Source organism: Vicia villosa, linkage group LG3 (genome assembly GCF_029867415.1).
Source record: "Vicia villosa cultivar HV-30 ecotype Madison, WI linkage group LG3, Vvil1.0, whole genome shotgun sequence".
Classification (NCBI taxonomy): domain Eukaryota; kingdom Viridiplantae; phylum Streptophyta; class Magnoliopsida; order Fabales; family Fabaceae; genus Vicia; species Vicia villosa.
This window is the reverse complement of record NC_081182.1, coordinates 109,733,294-109,755,476: the sequence shown is the minus strand read 5'-3', so window position 1 is coordinate 109,755,476 and position 22,183 is coordinate 109,733,294. Positions and strand designations below refer to the sequence as shown.

The window sequence follows — 22,183 nt, the reverse complement described above, 5'->3', positions numbered from 1 at the left end:
AAGGTACCTCCTCTCATTGCTGCCTTTCGATAAACAATAGTCAAGTCCCTTCGAGCGTAGGGACTCCTTAGCCTGTTGCCTTCGATAAAATCATCATAGTCCCTCGATATAAAGATCATAGTCCCTTCGAGTTGCCTACGATAAATATGATCTCGTCCCTCGACGTTGCCTCGATAAATGATGATCGTCCCTTCAAATGTTAAGGAGTCTTTACATGTTGCCTAAATGACTATTATATCCTTCCCTTAGACTACCTACCCTCTTTATGGTAGGGACAGTCTTATGGCGAACGATATTAACCTCGACGACCCTTTCACATCCAATTGAAAGACTTCCTGCCCTCTTATGGTATGGATAGACCCTTTCGCCCGAAAGACTCAAAGAACACGAAAGACAAACTTAGGGTAGGTAGTTCTTAATTGCTTGCTCATAATCAAATCAAAATTCAAATGCTTTTCACACCTCCTTTTCAAATACTTTCAAAACAAGGCTACGCTTACTTACAAGCTAAAGTCCTTAACGAAATCTTTTTACTATTCACACACGACACTTTTCAAACAATTCAAGAGAGCTAAGCAATTAAGAGCCCATGGATAACCATGGATGCAAAGGGTGCCTTACACCTTCCCTTTGTATAACCTACCCCCCGAACTCAATCTCTTTTCAAAGAAGGTCTTTCCTGTTCTTTTATACCTTTCCTAATTGGATAAAATAAAAGTCGGTGGCGACTCTTGCTTAACCGCGACATTTTCGAAAAAGTCAGTTCACCGTATTACAATATGCATATCGCAATAGAATAATAAATTCTCAAGCATTTCAATGATTATATCCCATACTATAATCATCTACCAAAAATCATAATAACATTATCATCACGTTAAATGTCATATGAAACCAACAATAGGCAACATAGCCGTCAACATGATATATCCAAAATACCATGACGAATACAATAAAGATAACAATAATCCAAACATCCAAAACATGAGTTAAAATACACCCCAATGTTACACGACCAGAGCATTGACTCACTATCTAAATCAAAATGAGATAACCGATAAGCTCCTCGGCTAAATCCTCGTGCAAGCACGCTACTCGTCAGAACCTACCCGATATCGCATTGAACATCATTCAAATAGAAGGGTGAGAATTCAAATCATTATGAATATATAGAATACGATAATGAATATAGCATACGATGTTGTAATCATCAATCATCTTCATAATTTAAATGAGTTCCATAAATATTACACTTAACACGAATTTCCAATTATCGAATAAGCACACATCAATTCAAACAATCACATAGCAAAAAAATGTGACTCGAAACGCAATTAATGCAACTCATGCATGTGGTACCATGTGAGTATCAAGCTCACTGCTCCCGATTCCATACTTAAGAACCAGAGCCACGCTTCCGATCCGGACAAGACCAAAGCCCTTAAAATATGAACATATAGTTCACCGCTTCCGAATCCACAAAGGAACAGAGCCGCCTCTATTTCCACACAAGGATCAAAGCCAACTCGGAGAACAATCTCCCTATGATTGCATGTGCAACATTTCACAATATTTGGAATTAATATTTTCACACAACCTTAATTATCCAAGCATATCACAATAATTCGTACAATTCAAATTATCCACAAAAACGTTGCACAACACCCATTTATCATTAAACAAGCACACACTTAGCATTTAATGATCTCATATATATTATAGCACACACGCCAATTCATGTTATTCACAAAATTCACAAATTCACATTATACATATACCAAAACACAAGTATCCTGTATCGATTCATTTTCGATCCAAAATGTATCTAAACATCATTGATTAAATTATTAAAATTCATGGAAATCCATCTTAAATAAATAGCGTACGGGATCCCAAGTCAAAGATTCAAAATTACAAAATTTCTTAACAGGCCTCGCGGTGCGCCCTGTTCCCCTGCGACGCGATCCAACTCAGGAGGTTTCGCGCGATGCGCCCTAGACCCCACGCGGCGCACGCTCTGCAATTTTTGGGAAAAACCCATTTTTGACAGCATTTCATTAAATCATTTTAATCCAAACAAAACCCACCAAACAGCCAACAAACTCTTATATAAGGTTTCCTAAACATGTTTCTACTATGGGTAATCAATCATAACAACAAAAACATGGTTTAATCATACAATTTCATGTAATCAACGCAAACCCTAACAATTGAAATTATAAGTAATTGAGTAATGAAAACCTAAGCTTACTACTACCCATAGCATATTATAACATACCCACAATAATAAGGATTCACCTCCTTACCTTAGGTTAAATCTCCTTCCTCTTCTAGTTCCATCTTTCTCCTCTTTCTCTTCTCTTCTCTTGAGCTCTCTCTTTTTCTTCTTTTCCCAATGATAATTATGTCTCCAAAATCCTATTTCCTTACTATCTTTCTATTAAGTTAATGGGCTTAGCTATTCATTTAATCTTATTATTTCTATTCTCAATTATTAGGCCCAATAGCTATTATCTCATTATTCTACTAATAGTTCAATTAACCCCATTAGCATAATAACACACAATTAAATAATTATCACCCCAAATAATAATTAAATAATTATACTAATAATAAAATAGCTATCAAATAAATAAAATAGAAAAATTGAAATGTTACAACTCTCCCCCACTTAAAATATTTTCGTCCTAGAAAATTACCTCAAGTGAACAACTCTGGATACGATTCCTTCATCTTACTCTCGAGTTCCCACGTCACATTGCCCTCGGCCGGTCCTCCCCAAATCACTTTTACCAAAGCGACATCCTTACCAAGAAGCCTCTTAACTTCTCGATCCTCAATCGCATAGGTGATGTATCTACCGTCAAGTTATCCCTTACTTGAACATCATCTAATTGAACAACATGCGATGGATCTGCAATATACCTCATCAATTGAGACACATGGAACACATCATGAAGATTAGCAAGTGATGGTGGTAATGCAATCCGATGTGCCACCTCACCTACTCTCTCAAAAATCTGATACAGACGAATAAAACGCGGTGTTAACTTACGCGATTTCAAAGCCCTACCAACACCCGTTACCAGCGTAACTCGAAGAAACACATGTTCTTTCTTTTCGAACCCAAGTGCTTTCCTCCTCTTATCATGGTAACTCTTCTGATGTCTTTGAGAATCCTTCATCTTCCCTTGAATCATCTTGATCTTATCCGTAGTCTGTTGAATTATCTCGGGTCCAACCACAACATTCTCTCCAGATTCATACCAACATAAAGGAGTCCTACACCTTCTACCATACAAAGCCTGAAAAGGTGCAATCCCAATATTCGGATGGAAACTATTGTCATATGTGAACTCAATCAATGGCAAGAAACTATCCTAAGCACCTCCTTGTTCTAAAACACAAGACCTCAAAAGATCCTCAAGCGACTGAATCGTCCTTTCCGTTTGACCATCAGTTTGCGGATGATACGCCGAACTCAAACGCAACTTAGTACCCAAAGCACTTTGCATACCTTCCCAAAATCTTGAAGTAAACCTCGGATCTCTATCTGAAATAATACTCGACGGAATACCATGCAAACAAACAATCCTCTCAATGTATAAATTTACAAGTCTCTCCATCAAATAATCCATCCTCATCGGAATAAAGTGAGCAGATTTCATCAACCTATCCACAATAACCCAAATTGCTTCACAATTACTCGAAGTTCTCGGCAAACCCGAAACAAAATCCATCGAGATACTATCCCACTTCCACTCAGGAATAGATAATGGTTGCATCAAACCAAATGGTTTCTGATGTTCAATAGTTGACTTCTGACAAGTCAAACATGAATACACAAATTCCGCAATATCCTTCTTCATACCTTGCCACCAAAATAACTTTCTCAAATCTTGATACATCTAAGTAGCTCCAGGATGAATGCTCAAACCACTTCAATGCCTTTTTTCTAAAATCCTCTTCTTCAAATCCGCTACATCTGGAATAAAAAACTCGATCATGACACTTCATGACACCATTCTCATTAATCCGAAAATCACCATATTTTCCTTGATTAATCAATGTAATCTTATAACCAATTTCAAATCCAATTTTTGACCTTCTCGAATCTTATAAAGAATGCCACAAGTAAGTTTCAACATACCAAGCTTAACACATGAAGAAGTCGCTTCACAAACCAAACTCAAATCTCGAAATTGTTCCAACAATTCCAACTCTCGCATCATTAACATCGACATAGGCAAAGATTTACTACATAATGCATCATCCACAACATTCAATTTTCCACGACGGTAATTCAAACTAAAATCATAGTCTTTCAAGAATTCCAACCATCTTCTTTGTCTCATATTCAACTCTTTCTGATCAAACAAATATTTCAAACTCTTGTGATCACTGTACACATCAAATCTTGACCCAAATAAATAATAACTCCAAAGTTTCAAAACAAACACAACAGCGGCCAACTCTAAATCATGCGTCGGATAATTCTTCTCATGAACTTTAAGTTGCCTCGAAGCATAAGCTACCACTTATCGATTCTGCATCAACACACCTCCCAAACCCATCAAAGAAGCATCACAATACACAACAAACGGTTCCAACGGATCCGAAAAAATCAAAATAGGAGCAGTCGTCAACCTTCTCTTAAGCTCTTGAAATTAGCTTCACATTGCAAAGTCCAAATAAAAGCTTGACCTTTCCTAATCAATTGCAATAACGGCAAAGATAACTTGGAAAATCCCTCAATGAACTTCCTGTAATAACCAGCCAAACCAAGGAAACTTCTAATCTCAGAAAGAGATTTCGGAGCTTCCCATTGAGATACAGCTTCAATCTTCGACGAATCAACAGAAATACCTCCACTCGAAATCACATGCCCAAGGAAACTCACTTCCTTCAACAAAAACTCGCACTTAGAAAGCTTAGCATACCATTGCTTCTCTTTCAACACCGATAACATAATCCTCAAATGTTCAGCATGATCATCTTCACTCTTAGAATAGATCAAAATATCATCGATAAACACAACCAACTTATCCAGGTACTTATGAAAAATATTGTTCATATATTCCATAAATACGCCATGTGCATTAGTCACACCAAAAGGCATAACCGAATACTCATAACGTCTATACCCTGTCCTAAAATCAGTTTTCTGAATATCTTTCGCCTTCACACGAATCTGATGATACCCAGATCTCAAATCTATCTTACTGAACACACGTGCACCTACTAACTGATCCATCAAATCATCAATCCTCGGAAGTGGATACTTTTTCTTAACTGTCACCTTGTTCAGTTACCTATAATCAACACAAAGTCTCACAGAGCCTTCTTTCTTCTTAACTAACAAAACAGGCGCACCCCACGGTGACACACTCGTACAAATAATCTTATTCTCAAGTAAATCCTCAAGTTAACTCTTCAACTCTTTCAACTCAGAAGCTGACATCCGATATGGAGCCATTGATACAGGACTAGTTTCAAGAACTAAATCAATCGTAAACTCTACTTCACGTTCCGATGGTAAATCACTTACATCAATTCCTCAATTGTTCTCTTCTCATGAACATCCAAGGTTGCCAACAACATAAACAACATAGCACCATCTTGCACAGACTTACCCACTTGCTTAGCAGATAAAAACAAAAATTGTCTTATCAAAACAGTTGATATAAACACGATTAAACTCCAACCAATTCATACCTAAAATCACATCAAGTTGCTCTAATAGAAGACAAACTAAGTCGATTCCGAAATCTCTATCAAAGATACTCAACTGGCAATTTAAACACACAAAAGAAGTAGACACATAACCCATAGCAGGTGTATCAATAACCGTACTTCTACGCATATCAGACAACAAAAGATTCAACCTCATAGCACAATCCAAAGAAATGAAAGAATGTGTTGCACCAGTATCTATAATAGAAATCAAAGGTGTACCATTAATAAAGCATGTACCGCGGATTAGCCTGTCATCAGCAGTGGTCTCCGCACCAGACAATGCAAACACCTTTCCTTTCGTTTGCTCCTTCTTTGGTTTATCACACTTAGTAATAATATGCCCTTGCTCACCAAAATTGTAGCAAGTCACACCCGAACCAACTCTACAATCTAGAGCTTTGTGACCTGGCTTTTCACACTTGAAACACTTTCCAGAATTCTTGTTGCACTCCTTAGCATGATGTCCTTCTACACCACACTTGTAGCACTTAACCAGAGTACTAGCTCCTCCCCCACTTGGCTTCCCGCCATAACCAGATTTATGCTTCTTCTTATAATCATACAGTTTCCCACAGTATTGTCCTTTCCCTTTCCTATCAGTCAAAGACTTGTAGTTAGAAGCACCCTCCCTACTATCCTCATCATAAATCCGACTCTTGTTAACCAACTCCGCAAAACGAGTAATCTGTTGGTAACTAATAGCCTTTTTGATATCATGCCTCAAACCATTCACAAACTTCAAACACTTAGACCTCTCCGCATTCATAGTATTCTAATGAGGACAATATTTGATCAACTCTTGGAATTTTATAGCATACTCCACTACAATTCCATTCCCTAGCTTCAATTCCAGAAATCCCACCTCTTTTTTTCCACTCATATCTTCCGGAAAATAGTTTTCCAAAAATGCATCACGGAAAAGAGCCCAAGTAACTTCCATGCCTTCCTCATCAAATCTTTGCACAGTGTTATTCCACCAATCCTCAGTTTCTTTCTCTACCATGTGCATTCCAAACAACACCTTATGCACATCGGTACAATTCATGACTTGAAAAATCTTCTCGATTGCTTTCAACCATGCTTGTGCCTTGTCAGGTTCATGCTCTCCTTCAAAGATCGGCGACTTGTTTCTTCTGAAATCTCTCAAAGCACGGAACTCATTCTCTTCTCCATTACCAGTATTCGCCTATGGTACTTTCTCAATAGCACCAGCCAACATCCTCAATGCCTCGGCAATGGTGTCATCATTCCTTCACTCCACCACTGTCCTAAGACAACCAAAAATCAAATAGACAAACGATATTAATCGTGTCAGATACACAAATCTAATACAACGGGAATAAAAGACATTAATAACCTTGACTAACTGGTCGACCATGCTCTGATACCACTAATGTAACACCTTTTTTCTAACCCAAAATAATAAGGTACGTTCATAGAGTAATATAATATGCATATAATAAAAGGGCGTCATATGTTGTTTCCTTAAAATGAAAACCAAAGCAAAACATACAAACATGCACTAGATCATATTTATAACACAATTTGAAAACTTCATGTTTCATCAATATGCATATCACAATGAAATAATAAATTCTCAAGCATTTCAATGATTATATCCCATACTATAATCATCTACCAAAAATCATAATAACATTATCATCTCATTAAATGTCATATGAAACCAACAATAGGCAACATAGCCATCAACATGATATATCTAAAATACCATGTCGAATACAATAAAGATAACAATAATCCAAACATCCAAAACATGAATTAAAATACCCCCCAGTGTTACACGACCAGAGCATTAACTCACTACCTAAATCAAAATGAGATAACCGATAAGCTCCTCGGCTAAATCCTCGTGCAAGCACGCTACTCGTCGAAACCTACCCGATATCGCATTGAACATCATTCAAATAGAAGGGTGAGAATTCAAATCATTATGAATATATATAATAAGACAATGAATATAGCATACGATGTTGTAATCATCAATCATCTTCATAATTTAAATGAGTTCCATAAATATTACACCTAACACGAATTTCCAGTTATCGAATAAGCACAAATCAATTCATACAATCACATAGCAAAAAAATGTGACTCGAAACGCAATTAATGCGACTCGTGCATATGGTACCATGTGAGTATCAAGCTCACCGCTCCCGATTCCATACTTAAGAACCAGAGCCACGCTTCCGATCCGAACAAGACCAAAGCCCACAAAATATGAACATATAGTTCACCGCTTCCGAATCCACAAAGGAACAGAGCCGCCTCTATTTCCACACAAGGATCAAAGCCAACTCCAAGTACAATCTTCCTATGAATGCATGTGCAACAATTCACAGTATATGGAATTAATATTTTCACACAACCTTAATTATCCAAGCATATCACAATAATTCGTACAATTCAAATTATCCACAAAAACGTTGCACAACACCCATTTATCATTAAACAAGCACACACTTAGCATTTAATGATCTCATAAATCTTATAGCACACAAGCCAATTCATGTTATTCACAAAATTCACAAATTCACATTATACATATACCAAAACACAAGTATCATGTATCAATTCATTTTCGATCCAAAATGTATCTAAACAACATTGAATAAATTATTAAAATTCATGGAAATCCATCTTAAATCATAAGCGTACGGGATCCCAAGTCAAAGAATCAAAATTGCAAAATTTCATAACAGGCATAGCGGCGCGCCCTATTCTCTCGCGACACGATCCAACTCGGGAGGTTTCGCGCGACGCGCCCTCTACGATTTTTGGGAAAACCCATTTTGACAACACTTCAGAAAATCGTTTTCATCCAAGCAAAACCCACCAAATATCCAACAAACACATATATAAGGTTTCCTAAACATGTTTCTACCATGAGTTATCAATCATAACAACAAAAACATGGTTTAATCATACAATCAACATAAACCCTAACAATTGAAATTACGAGGAATTGAGAGATGAAAACCTAAGCATACTACTACCCATAGCATATTATACCATATCCATAATAATAAGGATTCTCCCCTTATCTTAGGTTAAATCTCCTTCCTCTTCTAGTTCCCTCTTTCTCCTCTTTCTCTTCTCTTCTCTTGAGCTCTCTCTTTTTCTTCTTTTCCCAATGATAATTATGTCTCTAAAACCCTATTTCCTTACTATCTTTTTCTTAAGTTAATTGGCTTAGCTACCCATTTCATCCTATTATTTCTATTCTCGATTATTAGGCCCAATAGCTATTATCTCATTATTATACTTATAGTTCAATTGACCCCATTAGCATAGTAACACACAATTAAATAATTATCACACCAAATAATAATTAAATAATTATACTAATAATAAAATAGCTATTAAATAAATAAAATAGAAAAATCGGGATGTTAGAACATCTACAGAACTACCTAACGTTTCATATGTTCCGTAGATGCATCTACGAAACATTCTGAAAGCTCTAGAATGTAAAAATGGCGTATGATCAGTGTTGCAGAGGGTTAAAAACCCCATTTTGGTGGTTTGATCGTCTGTTTAGCACATCAAACAATACCTACATTGTCTCCAAACTATGTTTCTAAAAGTAACTAAAGATTTCTACACCTAAAAATCGATTCAAACTATATTACGGGAAATACTCTAAAATAACTCGAAAACTCAAAAATTTACCGATTAAATTGAGTTTTGAAGTTGTTGGAATGCGTTGATCGTTGATGTTGACGTTAACGTCCGTACTCGAGAGGAAAAAAACAACTTTGGTGGAAGTTTGATTTTTGAGGTTGAGAGAGTTTAAGAGTTTTGAAATGAGAAATGTGAAGAATGGGGGAGGAGAAGAGTCGGACGCGAAGATAACATCAAATGCTTCCATAGATGCATCTATGAAAGCTTCCGTATGTGCATCTACGGAACAAAACAAAGTTTAAACAAAAAAAAGTATTTCCGGAGATACATCTACAGAAGCAGACGACATTTTAGACAACTCGCATGGTGCATAAGAGCATGAGATGGGGTAAGATATCTACTTTGGTTTTTCATCAGGATGCATGATCACCCCTAAATATGAATAGAGTAATACACATGACAAATGACAGAATCTATAATATAAGAAAAGATGTTGTTTTGGAATTGATAAAAATACATTTTCGATAGCTTAGTCTAAATCTATTATTAATTTAAATATTTTTATATACGGAAGATGATATTTATGATCCAAAAATGTTATACGAAAAAAATTTATTATTTATGTAAATATTTTATATACGAAAAAATTTATTATTAATTTAAATATATTTTTTTAAATTTTTTTTTAAAAATAAATATAATATTAAGAGGAATGCTAGTGTCAAACCTTTTAACACACTCCTTTGACACGCTCCAATAATAGTTGGCCACATCACCCACTCTTTTTAATTTCTTTACCTATAACCGGTTGTACAAGTTACTCAAGTTTAATTAAAAAAAAAAGACTCTTTATTTCCCCATCTTCTTTCTTTCTCTCTGTTTTTTTTTCTTTTTGTAGTCTTTCTCAATTAGTCTGTGCATTTTGTCTTGCTTGATCTGAAAATTCAATTTATCCTTTTAACAATTTTATTCTGTTAAGTATTCTCTTGAACGGGAGATGAATTTTTCATTGGGTAATTTAAACCCCTTCTTCATCTTCCTAATTCTTTGGATGCTTTTCACCTTATTTTGTTATTTATGTTTGCTAACACCATACTGTTATATTATTACATATGTTGTTTATTTTGTATTAGACTAATGCAGCGGAGGGAGATGTAGAGACATCAACTCTTGAAATTCTAATTCCAAGTCTCATTTGTCTTCCAATCTTCTAATGATTTCTTTGGTTGGGTTTATTTTTTTATATTTTAGTTGGAATTTATCACGAAACAAAAAATCATAAGAATGAAGCTAAAAAAAGTTATGCCCATTTTTTAACCTCCATCAATACATAGAAATCAATTGAGAAAGACGCTGAACAAAAAGAAAAAGCTCAGGGAGAAAGAAAGAAGAGGATGAAATAAAGAGTCTTTTTTTTTTAATTAAACTTGAGTAACTTGTACAACCGGTTATAGGTAAAGAAATTAAAAGGAGTGGGTGATGTGGCCAACTATTATTGGAGTGTGTCAAAGGAGTGTGTTAAAAGGTTTGACACTAGCATTTCTCTAATATTAAATACACGCGCCTATTAAATCAGAACCACATGCACGGGTTTGTTGTACTTTGAATAAATGAAGTAATCAACATCATAAACATATTTCCCGTTTTCTAACACTATGATTCTTTTTTTCATTATCTTTAGACTTTTCCTCACTCCCTCTCTTAATTGTGATCAGAGAAATCAACATCGTTAACAATGTGACGCATAGAACAAAACTCTTGGCTTAGAGTAGAGTCAACAAGTCAACCATAACTGCTTCACTTTGGAACTTAGTTTTCTCCTTTAACCATTTTTCACATGTTGCAATCGTCAGTGAAAGAAATGGATTCCATAATCATGGCTTGGTGTTGATTATATCTCTATTTTTGTATTTTACTACCAATTTTGTTGCTTTCTATGTGTTCGCTGAAATGTTTGAGAGGCCACTGAATGCATAGGAACTGTGTTTCACATATTGCTTTACTACCAAAATGACTAAAGATATTCTTGAAGAGTCCCTTTTGAAGGGTGAAGCTAGTGTAAGCAACAACAGTTTTGATTCCAAAAAGGCAGAAGAAAATGAAATTTTAACCAGTTATTCAAGAGCTGGATTTTTCAGCATTCTCACTTTCTCATGGATGACTCCACTTATAACATTAGGGAGTAAAAAGACCTTAAACCATCAAGACCTTCCACTTCTTTCTACCAATGACACTGCCTATGGATCTTTTTCAACTTTCAGAAAAAAGCTTGAGTTGGAGTGTGGTAATGTTAGGACTGTGACAACTATTAAGCTCGCCAAGGTGCTGTTTTTATCGACATGGAAATGGATTCTTATATCTGGCATATTTGCATTCTTGTACGTGTGTGCTTCTTATGTTGGACCTTACCTTATTGACAACCTTGTTCAATATCTCAATGATGAAAACAAGGTTAAAAATGAAGGCTATGTTTTGGCTACAACATTTGTTGTGGCGAAAGTTGTTGAGTATCTTTCGCAAAGGCACATGCTGTTTAAGTTCCGACAGGTTGGTGTTAGGATGCAATCAATGTTGTTGTCAATGATCTATGCTAAAGGTTTGACACTTTCGTGTCAATCAAAAGAGAGACATAGCAGTGGCGAAATCATCAACATAATGACTGTTGATGCTCAAAGGATAGGTGAATTTTGTTGGTATATGCATGATCCATGGATCGCTGTTCTACAAATTTCTTTGGCTTTGTTTATTCTTCATAAAAATGTCGGGGTTGCTTCAGTAGCTGCTTTTGCGGCAACTGTTATTGTGATGTTGCTAAACCTTCCTATGACTTCACTGCAAGAGAGGTTCCAAGCTAAGTTAATGGAGTTCAAGGATAAAAGAATGAAGGCGACGTCTGAGGTTCTAATGAACATGAGGATTCTTAAACTGCAAGCATGGGAGATGAAGTTCTTATCAAAGATTATTCAGCTCAGGAAGTTAGAGGAGATGTGGCTAAAGAAATTTCTGGTTGTTACCGCAATTGTTAAATTTCTTTTCTTTAGCGCCCCGACATTTGTTGCTGTTGTTACTTTCGGTGCTTGTTTTCTTCTAGGCATTCCACTTGAAACAGGAAAGATCTTATCTGCTCTTGCAACATTCAGAATTCTTCAAATTCCTATCTATAATATTCCTGACACAATTTCAGTGATTGCACAAACCAAGGTTTCCCTCGATAGGGTTGTCGTTTTTCTTCGTCTAGATGATTTGCAGAACGATGTGGTGGAGAAGGTTCCGCGAGGTACTTCTGATATAGCAATTGAAATAGTTGATGGAAATTTCTCTTGGGATTTATCTTCTGTCAATGCAACGTTGAAAAACATAAATCTTAGAGTTTTTCATAGTATGAGGGTTGCTGTTTGTGGTACTGTTGGATCAGGCAAGTCGAGTTTACTTTCTTGTATAATAGGTGAAATGCCAAAGATATCTGGTAACTTGAAGGTGTGTGGAACAAAAGCTTATGTTTCTCAATCACCATGGATACAGAGTGGAAAGATAGAAGAGAACATACTGTTTGGGAGAGAGATGGATAGGGAAAAGTATGAGAAAGTGCTAGAAGCATGTTCCTTGAAGAAAGACCTAGAGGTTCTACCATTTGGGGATCAGACCATTATTGGAGAAAAAGGAATCAATTTGAGTGGTGGACAGAAGCAAAGAGTACAGATAGCACGTGCTCTTTATCAAGATGCCGATATATATCTACTCGATGATCCCTTTAGTGCTGTTGATGCTCACACAGGATCCCATCTTTTTAAGGTACTATTTTTTAAACTCTCTTGCTTTCACTACGATCAGTGTTCTTAAATATCCAATAAGGGCCGCTATACCAGTATTGCGTATCGGAATTTTGGCTATCCGATACGAAAGCCGGTATAGCATTTCAATTCCACGATGCTCAATATATCGGCTCTTTTCCGGTATACCGGTATACCCGTTATAAATTGAATATCGGAACAAATATTATTATTATTTGTGAGATATTGGATCAAACTCTAGTATTGTCGAAGGGTAGCTTCTTGGTTCGACAGTTCGACAGAGTTAAGCATGAAGTCGAAGGATTGTTCACATGCTGGTGTCGAAGTGTGCATGCTGTAGTCGAAGATGGGTCTAGCATGCAGATGTCGAAGATGCTAGGGTTGTTAGCATGTTAAATTAGGTTTTAGTGTTTAAACCCTAATTTGTTAAGTTAGCTTGTTTATTAAGTTGGCTTGTGTAATGGGCCTTGCTGAAAAAGCCCATTAGTTAGTATGTTAGGTTTTATTATAAATAGCATACTAGTCTCTCATCATTGCTAAGCTGCAAATCCTAATTTAGGGTGAGAGAGGTTATTTGTTATTCTTGTAAACTTGTAATCTTGTTCTAAGAGAAAGTGAAAGAATAGCAGTTATAACCAATTCTTGTGTTCCTCTTCTTCCTTGTCCTTTATTCTTCTCTTGCATTATACTTTGTTCTTGGCATTGAATTCACAACAAATTGGTGCGGTGAGTGTGGAGAAGATGCCTTCAACAAAGTATGAGATTGAAAAGTTCACCGGAGTGAATGATTTCGGTCTGTGGCGCTTGAAGATGAAAGCTCTACTGGTTCAGCAGGGTTGTTTGAAAGCGTTGAAGGGAGAGGCAGCCATGAATGCAGAATTGACGGCAGCGGAGAAGACGAATATGATCGAGAAAGCACACAGCGCAATTTTGTTGAGCCTTGGTGATAAGGTTCTCCGGCAGGTATCAAAGGAGACGACGGCATCAGGGTTATGGGTGAAACTTGAAAGTTTGTATATGACCAAATCGCTGGTAAATCGACTCTACCTGAAGCAAGCTTTGTATTCATTCAAGATGATTGAAGACAAAGTATTGGCTGAGCAGTTGGATATGTTCAACAAGCTGATTCTTGATCTTGAAAATATTGATGTGAAGATCGATGATGAAGATCAAGCGCTGTTACTATTGTGTTCTTTGCCTCGATCACATGCTCACTTCAAAGAAACTCTCTTGTATGGAAGGGAGTCCCTGACGTTTGAAGAAGTTCAATCAGCCTTGTACTCTAAGGACTTGAATGAACGAAAGGAGCATAAACCTTCGACTGTTGGCGAAGGTTTGGCCGTTAAAGGAAAACTCTTACGAAAGGATGGTAAGTTCGACAAGAAGAAAGGCAAAAGCCAGTCGAAGACTTACAGTGGCGAAGCATCTGACATTCGATGCTACCATTGTAAGAAGGAGGGTCACACAATAAAGGTGTGCCCTGAACGCTTGAAATATCATGGAGGTAAGGATAATGGCAACGCTGCCATTGTTCAAGATGATTTCGAATCATCTGATGTTCTTGTGGTTTCAAGCAGTGACTCTAAGAAGGAGTGGATTATGGATTCAGGTTGCACTTGGCACATGACTCCAAACAAAGACTTGTTCGAGGAATTATGTGATCAAGATGGTGGATCAGTATTGCTGGGAAACAACAAGGCTTGCAAGATTGCAGGTGTTGGATCTGTGAGATTCAAGCTCCATGATGAGTCAATAAGGTTGTTGACTGAAGTCAGGTATGTTCCTGATTTGAAGAGAAATCTGCTTTCTCTTGGTGAATTCGACAAGAAAGGATATGTTTTCCAAGGAGAGAAAAGTATCCTAAGAGTCATGAAGGGTTCGAAGGAAGTCTTGAGAGGCGTGAAGAAACAAGGCTTGTATACCCTTGAGGCTGAAGTTGTAAGTGGTTCGACAAATGTTGCATCCACGAAACCTTTGTCGAAAACAGAAATCTGGCACATGAGATTGGGCCATGTCAGTGAAAGGGGTCTGGTCGAATTAGGGAAACAAAATCTGCTTGGTGGAGACAAAGTCGAAAAGCTGAAGTTTTGTGAACCCTGTGTACTTGGAAAATCTTGCAGAGTGAAGTTCAACAAAGGCAAACAAAGAACACATGGATCCCTTGATTACATCCATGCTGATCTTTGGGGGCCTGCAAGGTGTCCATCACATTCAGGAGCAAGGTATTTTCTATCCATAGTAGATGATTATTCCAGAAAATTATGGGTATTCATCCAGAAGACTAAGGATGAAACTTTTGAGAATTTCAAAAGTTGGAAGACTCTGGTTGACTATCAGACTGGCAGAAAGGTCAAGAGGTTGAGAACCGACAATGGCCTTGAATTTTGCAATGAGGCATTCGACAGTTTTTGTGCTGCCTCTGGTATTGCAAGGCATAGAACTACTGCAGGTACTCCACAGCAAAATGGTTTGGCTGAAAGGTTTAATCGAACTATTTTGGAGAGAGTCAGATGCATGTTGACTAGTGCGGGGTTAACAAAGGTGTTATAGGCTGAGGCTGTTTCGACAGCAACATATCTGATAAACAGATGTCCTTCGACAGCGTTAGATATGAAGACACCTGAAGAAGTTTGGTCGGGACATCCACCAGATCTCGACAAACTGAGAGTATTTGGCTACGTAGCCTATGCTCACATTAGGCAAGACAAGGTCGAACCTAGAGCTCTGAAATGCATGTTCATGGGATACCCTGAAGGAGTCAAAGCTTATAGGCTATGGTGCCTAGAGCCAGGTCACAGGAGGTGTATCACCAGTCGAGATGTAGTTTTCAATGAAGCTGAAATGGCTTTTAAGAAAACTAATGATGTTGGTCGAAGTACAGAAACATCTGACGAAGAGCTGGAACAGGTAGAGATTCCTGTTGAGGTGGAGCATGTTGATGCTGAATTGCATATCCCAGATGAAGTCGAAGAAGAAGCAGAAGATGCTGAAGTTGAGGAAACTGACGATGACTACCTATTGTCGAGAGATAGGTCGAGAAGAGTCATCAAGCCACCTCAGAGACTTGGATATGCAGATCTTATAGCTTATGCCTTAATCTCTGCAAGTGAGGTTCTAGACGAAGAACCTAGAGACTATAAGGAAGTTATGAGGAGTCGAAATAAGACTGAATGGCTGAAGGCCATGGATGATGAGATGAAATCTCTTCATGATAATCATACTTGGGAACTGATCAAGAAACCTGTTGGGGCAAGGTTAGTCAGCTGTAAATGGATTTTCAAAGTTAAGGAAGGAATTGAAGGAGTGACGTCGAAAAGATACAAGGCAAGGTTAGTTGCAAGGGGTTTCACTCAGAAAGAAGGTGTCGACTTCAATGATGTGTTTTCTCCTGTTGTGAAGCATAGGTCCATTCGAATGTTGCTTGCCATGGTGGCACAGTTCGATCTTGAACTGGAACAGATGGATGTGAAGACTGCGTTCTTGTATGGTGATCTAGATGAAACGATCCTGATGAGGCAACCTGAAGGGTATGTCGAAAAGGGGAAGGAAGATTATGTGTGCAAGTTAAAGAGATCTTTGTATGGGCTGAAACAATCTCCTCGACAGTGGAATAGGAGATTCGACAAGTTCATGGCACGCATAAGTTTCATTAGAAGTCAGTTCGACCACTGCGTTTACTTCAGATTTCGACCTGGTAATTCATTTGTTATTTTGTTGCTTTATGTGGATGATATTCTCATAGCAAGCAACAATGTTGAAGATGTGATGAGGGTGAAGGCTGAACTCAATAAGGAGTTCGATATGAAGGATCTGGGAGCTGTTTCCAGGATTCTTGGAATTGACATTCGAAGAGATAGAAAGAAGTCGAAGTTATGTCTATCTCAAGAGGCATATCTACGGAAGATTCTTGAAAAGTTTGGTATGTCGAATTCGAAGCCAGTTGTGACTCCAACAAACCCTCAATTCAAGCTGAGTATTGATCAGTGTCCCAGTACTGATGTCGAAAGAGCCTATATGAATAGCATCCCATATGCTAATATAGTTGGTTCTTTGATGTATGCTATGGTCTGTACTAGACCCGACATAGCATACGCAGTAAGTCTTGTAAGCAGGTACATGGCGAATCCTGGAAAGGCTCACTGGCAAGCATTGAAGTGGATTCTAAGGTACATAAATGGATCTCTAAACAGAGTCTTAATTTATGGTGGAGCCTTGGGTGAAAATAGTAAAGCAGCAATAGAAGGATATGTCGACTCTGATTATGCAGGTTGTATGGATTCTAGAAAGTCTATTTCTGGATATGTTTTCACTATGTTTGGCACAGCAATTAGTTGGAAAGCAACTCTTCAGAAGGTTGTTGCTCTATCAACCACTGAAGCGGAATATATTGCTCTCACTGAAGCTGTGAAAGAAGCATTGTGGCTTGAAGGTTTTGCGAAGGAGCTGAAACTTCAAGGTCGAGGTATCATTGTTAAATGTGATAGTCAAAGTGCAATACACCTGTCAAAGAATTCAGCCTATCATGAGCGAACTAAGCACATTGATGTGAGGCTGCATTTCGTCAGAGGAGTAATCGAGCGTGGAGAAGTCCAAGTGCTGAAGGTTTCGACTGAAGACAATGCTGCTGATATGATCACCAAGACATTGCCGAGTTGCAAGTTTTTCCACTGTATGCAGTTGATAAAGCTGCGTGAAGAAAGCTAGTCTGTTCCTTGACATTGTAGAGTTAGGTCCAAGGTGGAGATTTGTGAGATATTGGATCGAACTCTAGTATTGTCGAAGGGTAGCTTCTTGGTTCGACAGTTCGACAGAGTTAAGCATGAAGTCGAAGGATTGTTCACATGCTGGTGTCGAAGTGTGCATGCTGTAGTCGAAGATGGGTCTAGCATGCAGATGTCGAAGATGCTAGGGTTGTTAGCATGTTAAATTAGGTTTTAGTGTTTAAACCCTAATTTGTTAAGTTAGCTTGTTTATTAAGTTGGCTTGTGTAATGGGCCTTGCTGAAAAAGCCCATTAGTTAGTATGTTAGGTTTTATTATAAATAGCATACTAGTCTCTCATCATTGCTAAGCTGCAAATCCTAATTTAGGGTGAGAGAGGTTATTTGTTATTCTTGTAAACTTGTAATCTTGTTCTAAGAGAAAGTGAAAGAATAGCAGTTATAACCAATTCTTGTGTTCCTCTTCTTCCTTGTCCTTTATTCTTCTCTTGCATTATACTTTGTTCTTGGCATTGAATTCACAACATTATTATTATTATTATTATTATTATTATTATTATTATTATTGTTATTATTATTATTATTATTATTATTATTATTATTTATAATAAATTCTATTAAAAAACATTAAAGAGGAGAATATGAAGAGGTAGAAAAAAGAACATTAAAAAATTAAAATGTTAAGAGGTGGAACATTGAAAAAGTAAAACGTGCATCTGTTCATTCTTCCTGGTCGTTCATTCTTCAGCTGCTCTTTCTGTTTTTAGCTTTCTGTTTTAGTTGTTGGAACTTGAAATTTGCAGTTTAATGTCCGAATTTTTTTAATATTTGTTTACGTAGCTTTTATTTGTGTGTGGCATGTTTTATTTTCTACATAAATATTTATTATAACCGCTGTGTGGCTTCCGCTATTTTCCCGCTACGCAATCCGATATTTGTCATTTCGGTTTTTTGGTGATCCTCTATTTTCCACTAATGACATTTAATAACACTGACTACAATCTGTTTTGTTATGCATTTTGATGGAAAGGTTTGTATCTAACTGTACATTTACTACTACTGTATTGTTTTAGGAGTGTTTGCTTGGCCTTTTGAAAACAAAAACTGTGATATACATAACACATCAAGTAGAGTTCTTACCGGATGCTGATTTGATACTGGTAAGTGATTTATATATTTCATCATGCTCCTTTATTCAAACTTTCAAACATTATAGCTTACCGTTTTCTGAGTATTTTTCTCTTTCTTATTATTCATTTAGGTCATGAAAGAAGGAAGGATAACTCAATCGGGAAAGTACAATGATATTCTTACGTCAGGGACCGATTTTATGGAACTTGTAGGCGCACATAGAGCAGCGTTGTCTTCAGTTAAATCCTTACAGAGAAGGCCTACATTTAAAACATCGCGTATAACCGGAGAAGATACAGGTTCATTAAGTGATTTTGAACTTGAGCAAGAAATCGAAAAAGTAGATGATCCAAACGACAAGTTAGATGAAACAATTGTGCCGAAAGGCCAACTTGTTCAAGAAGAAGAAAGTGAAAAGGGTAGTGTTGGGTTTAAATTGTTTTGGAAATACCTAACAACAGCTTATGGAGGGGCTCTTGTACCTTTCCTATTTCTTTCACAGATACTCACTGTGGTTTTACAAATTGCAAGCAATTATTGGATGGCTTTGGCAACTCCTGTTTCAGCAACTGCAGAACCTGGTGTTGAAAGCTTTACTGTGATGGTTGTCTATGTTTCTTTGGCAATTGGAATTTCCTTTTCCACCCTTGTCAGAGCTTTTCTTGCTGCGATAGCTGGATACAAGACCGCCACCATGCTCTTCAATCAAATGCATTTGAGCTTCTTTCGAGCGCCAATGTCATTTTTCGATTCCACCCCAAGTGGAAGAATTCTTAATAGAGTATGTCATGGCATGCCAATAATTTTTCACTAGTTTATTTTAAAGAAACTAGTTGTTTACCTCTTCGTTGTGGAAACAGATTTGCTGCTGTAAATGCATATTGCAGTTACTGATCTCGACGGTCTGATTTAAATTAATGGTCAAGATTGTTCAAATTTGATTTATTGAATGTATAATATAAACTGTTCTATCTCAAACTAATGGCCAACATAGATTACTGCGTGAAACTGCTTGGTATCATTATTGCAGACGATCCGTATCCCATCATAGCTTCTTGCATTGATTATACTTTTCTACAATTCATTTTCAATATTTTTCAAAACGACCATATTGAATGTAATTGCTTATCGAAATTTTAATTTTACCTGTTTGTTTTAGGCTTCAGCAGACCAAAGTACAGTAGATATGGATATTTCAGATCTAGTGTGGGGATTTACCTACAATCTGATTCAGCTATTGGGAAGTATTGCTGTGATGTCACAAGCTGCTTGGCAGGTGTTCGTAGTATTGATTCCTGTCGTGGCAGCTTGCATATGGTACCAGGTAACCACTCCGTCTCATATTAATGGTCAATCAAGGTTCTACGCACTTTTTAAAAAAATCATCGGGTGTACTAACTTTTATGATAAAATTGGTTTCATTTACTAAAGTACCCTTGTTAATATAGTAGTTAATGGAGTAGTTAGGTGAATGTATATAATGTTATACTAGTGAGAAAAAATGACAGAAAACATTTGCATTATTTATGCCTAGCAACAGAATGCTTCTCTATATGCAGCGATACTACTCAGCCTCAGCACGGGAATTGGCACGATTAACTGGTATATGCCAAGCGCCAGTAATACAACATTTTTCGGAAACGATATCCGGATCAACAACCATAAGATGTTTTGAGCAAGAATCAAGATTTAATGAAATGAATATGCAATTGATAGACAAATATTCCCAACCTAAATTATACAGTTCTAGTGCAATTGAATGGTTGAATTTCAGATTGGGTATTTTATCCTCTACCATATTTGCTTTCTGCTTGGTTTTCTTGGTGTCTTTTCCAAATTCAATAGCTGATCCTAGTGAGTATTTCAATTTTAATTTGTATGCATTAACTAATCATACTCACTTGTAACAACATTAGGCATAAAACAGCAATTTTGTTTTTGTGAAGGCATTGCGGGATTGGCTGTGACATATGGGATTAGTCTTAATGCTGTACAATTCAAATTAATTTGGTTTCTTTGCAATTTGGAGAACAAAATTGTATCTGTAGAAAGAATACTTCAGTACACCTCCATCCCAAGTGAATCACCTCTTGTAATAAAAGACAATCAACCAGATCATTCTTGGCCATCACTCGGAGAAGTCCACGTCCAGGATTTACAGGTACTACACCATTCAATAACACTTTAGCTGATATCAAAACCTACCGATAGGTTGGAAGTTGCCCTCATGTAATCATATATGTAAAATTTTGCACTAATCTAAAATTAATTAACTTGTTATTGAGATAGTTAACTGAGATATGCAACGCTTGGGTCAACAACTTTGAAACTCTTTTAAAAATTTACTAATGGTGTATTAGTGCTAAACTAACAGACCAGTGTTACATTTGGTTTTTGTCTATATAGTATCTTACAATGATCTGTTTTTGTTGGCTTATTTGAACTTATTTACCAGCATAACCACTTGTGAGACTGTTTCTGATTGCCTATGGAAACAACTTTAACATGTCATGAGTTATTTTCCCCTCATCTCCATAAGCTCTTTAGGATAACTTGTGAAAGCAGTTTGACTTTATTTTATCTTTTGTTCTAGAAATAACATATATATATATATATATATATATTTATATATATATATATATATATATATATATATATATATATATATATATATATATATATATATATATATATATATATATATATATATATATATATATATATATATATATATATATATATATATATATATGCACTTAGTTGTTAATCCAAACAGGGCTCAAGTGTCTCTCAAGGTATTTTAGATTTTTATCTATCCTTAAACAAGACATTGTATGATATAGGTTCAATATGCCCCTCACTTGCCTCTTGTTTTATGCGGACTTACATGCACTTTTACTGCTGGAGCAAAAACTGGCATTGTGGGAAGAACAGGAAGTGGAAAAACAACCTTAGTGCAAGCCCTTTTTAGACTTGTTGAGCCTGTTGCAGGACAAATATTGATAGATAACATCAACATCTCATTGATTGGAGTCCATGATTTACGGTCCAGACTAAGCATAATTCCTCAGGATCCAACAATGTTTGAAGGGACTGTAAGAAGTAACCTCGACCCGCTGGAAGAGTACACAGATGAACAAATTTGGGAGGTAAATTGTTAAAT

General features: G+C 36.8%; 1 protein-coding gene across 6 annotated transcripts in view; it reads left to right on the top strand.

Annotated features, from left to right (window-relative positions):
- LOC131662304 (ABC transporter C family member 3-like) overlaps positions 1–22,183 on the top strand; it is a 76,590-nt gene that overhangs the window by 52,162 nt on the left and 2,245 nt on the right. The window contains exons 1-7 of one of the 6 annotated variants that reach the window (XM_058932062.1): positions 10,268–13,170; positions 18,963–19,049; positions 19,151–19,801; positions 20,180–20,344; positions 20,580–20,799; positions 20,937–21,181; positions 21,864–22,169. The exons of 2 other annotated variants lie outside the window; for them this stretch is intronic. In XM_058932062.1, the coding sequence (XP_058788045.1) occupies positions 11,389–13,170; positions 18,963–19,049; positions 19,151–19,801; positions 20,180–20,344; positions 20,580–20,799; positions 20,937–21,181; positions 21,864–22,169 (3,456 nt within the window). In that variant the 5' untranslated portion in view covers positions 10,268–11,388. Of the gene's footprint in view, positions 1–10,267; positions 13,171–18,962; positions 19,050–19,150; positions 19,802–20,179; positions 20,345–20,579; positions 20,875–20,936; positions 21,182–21,863; positions 22,170–22,183 lie in introns of those variants that run through there. 3 more of the 6 variants (XM_058932061.1, XR_009301506.1, XM_058932063.1) reach the window with 3 other exon arrangements.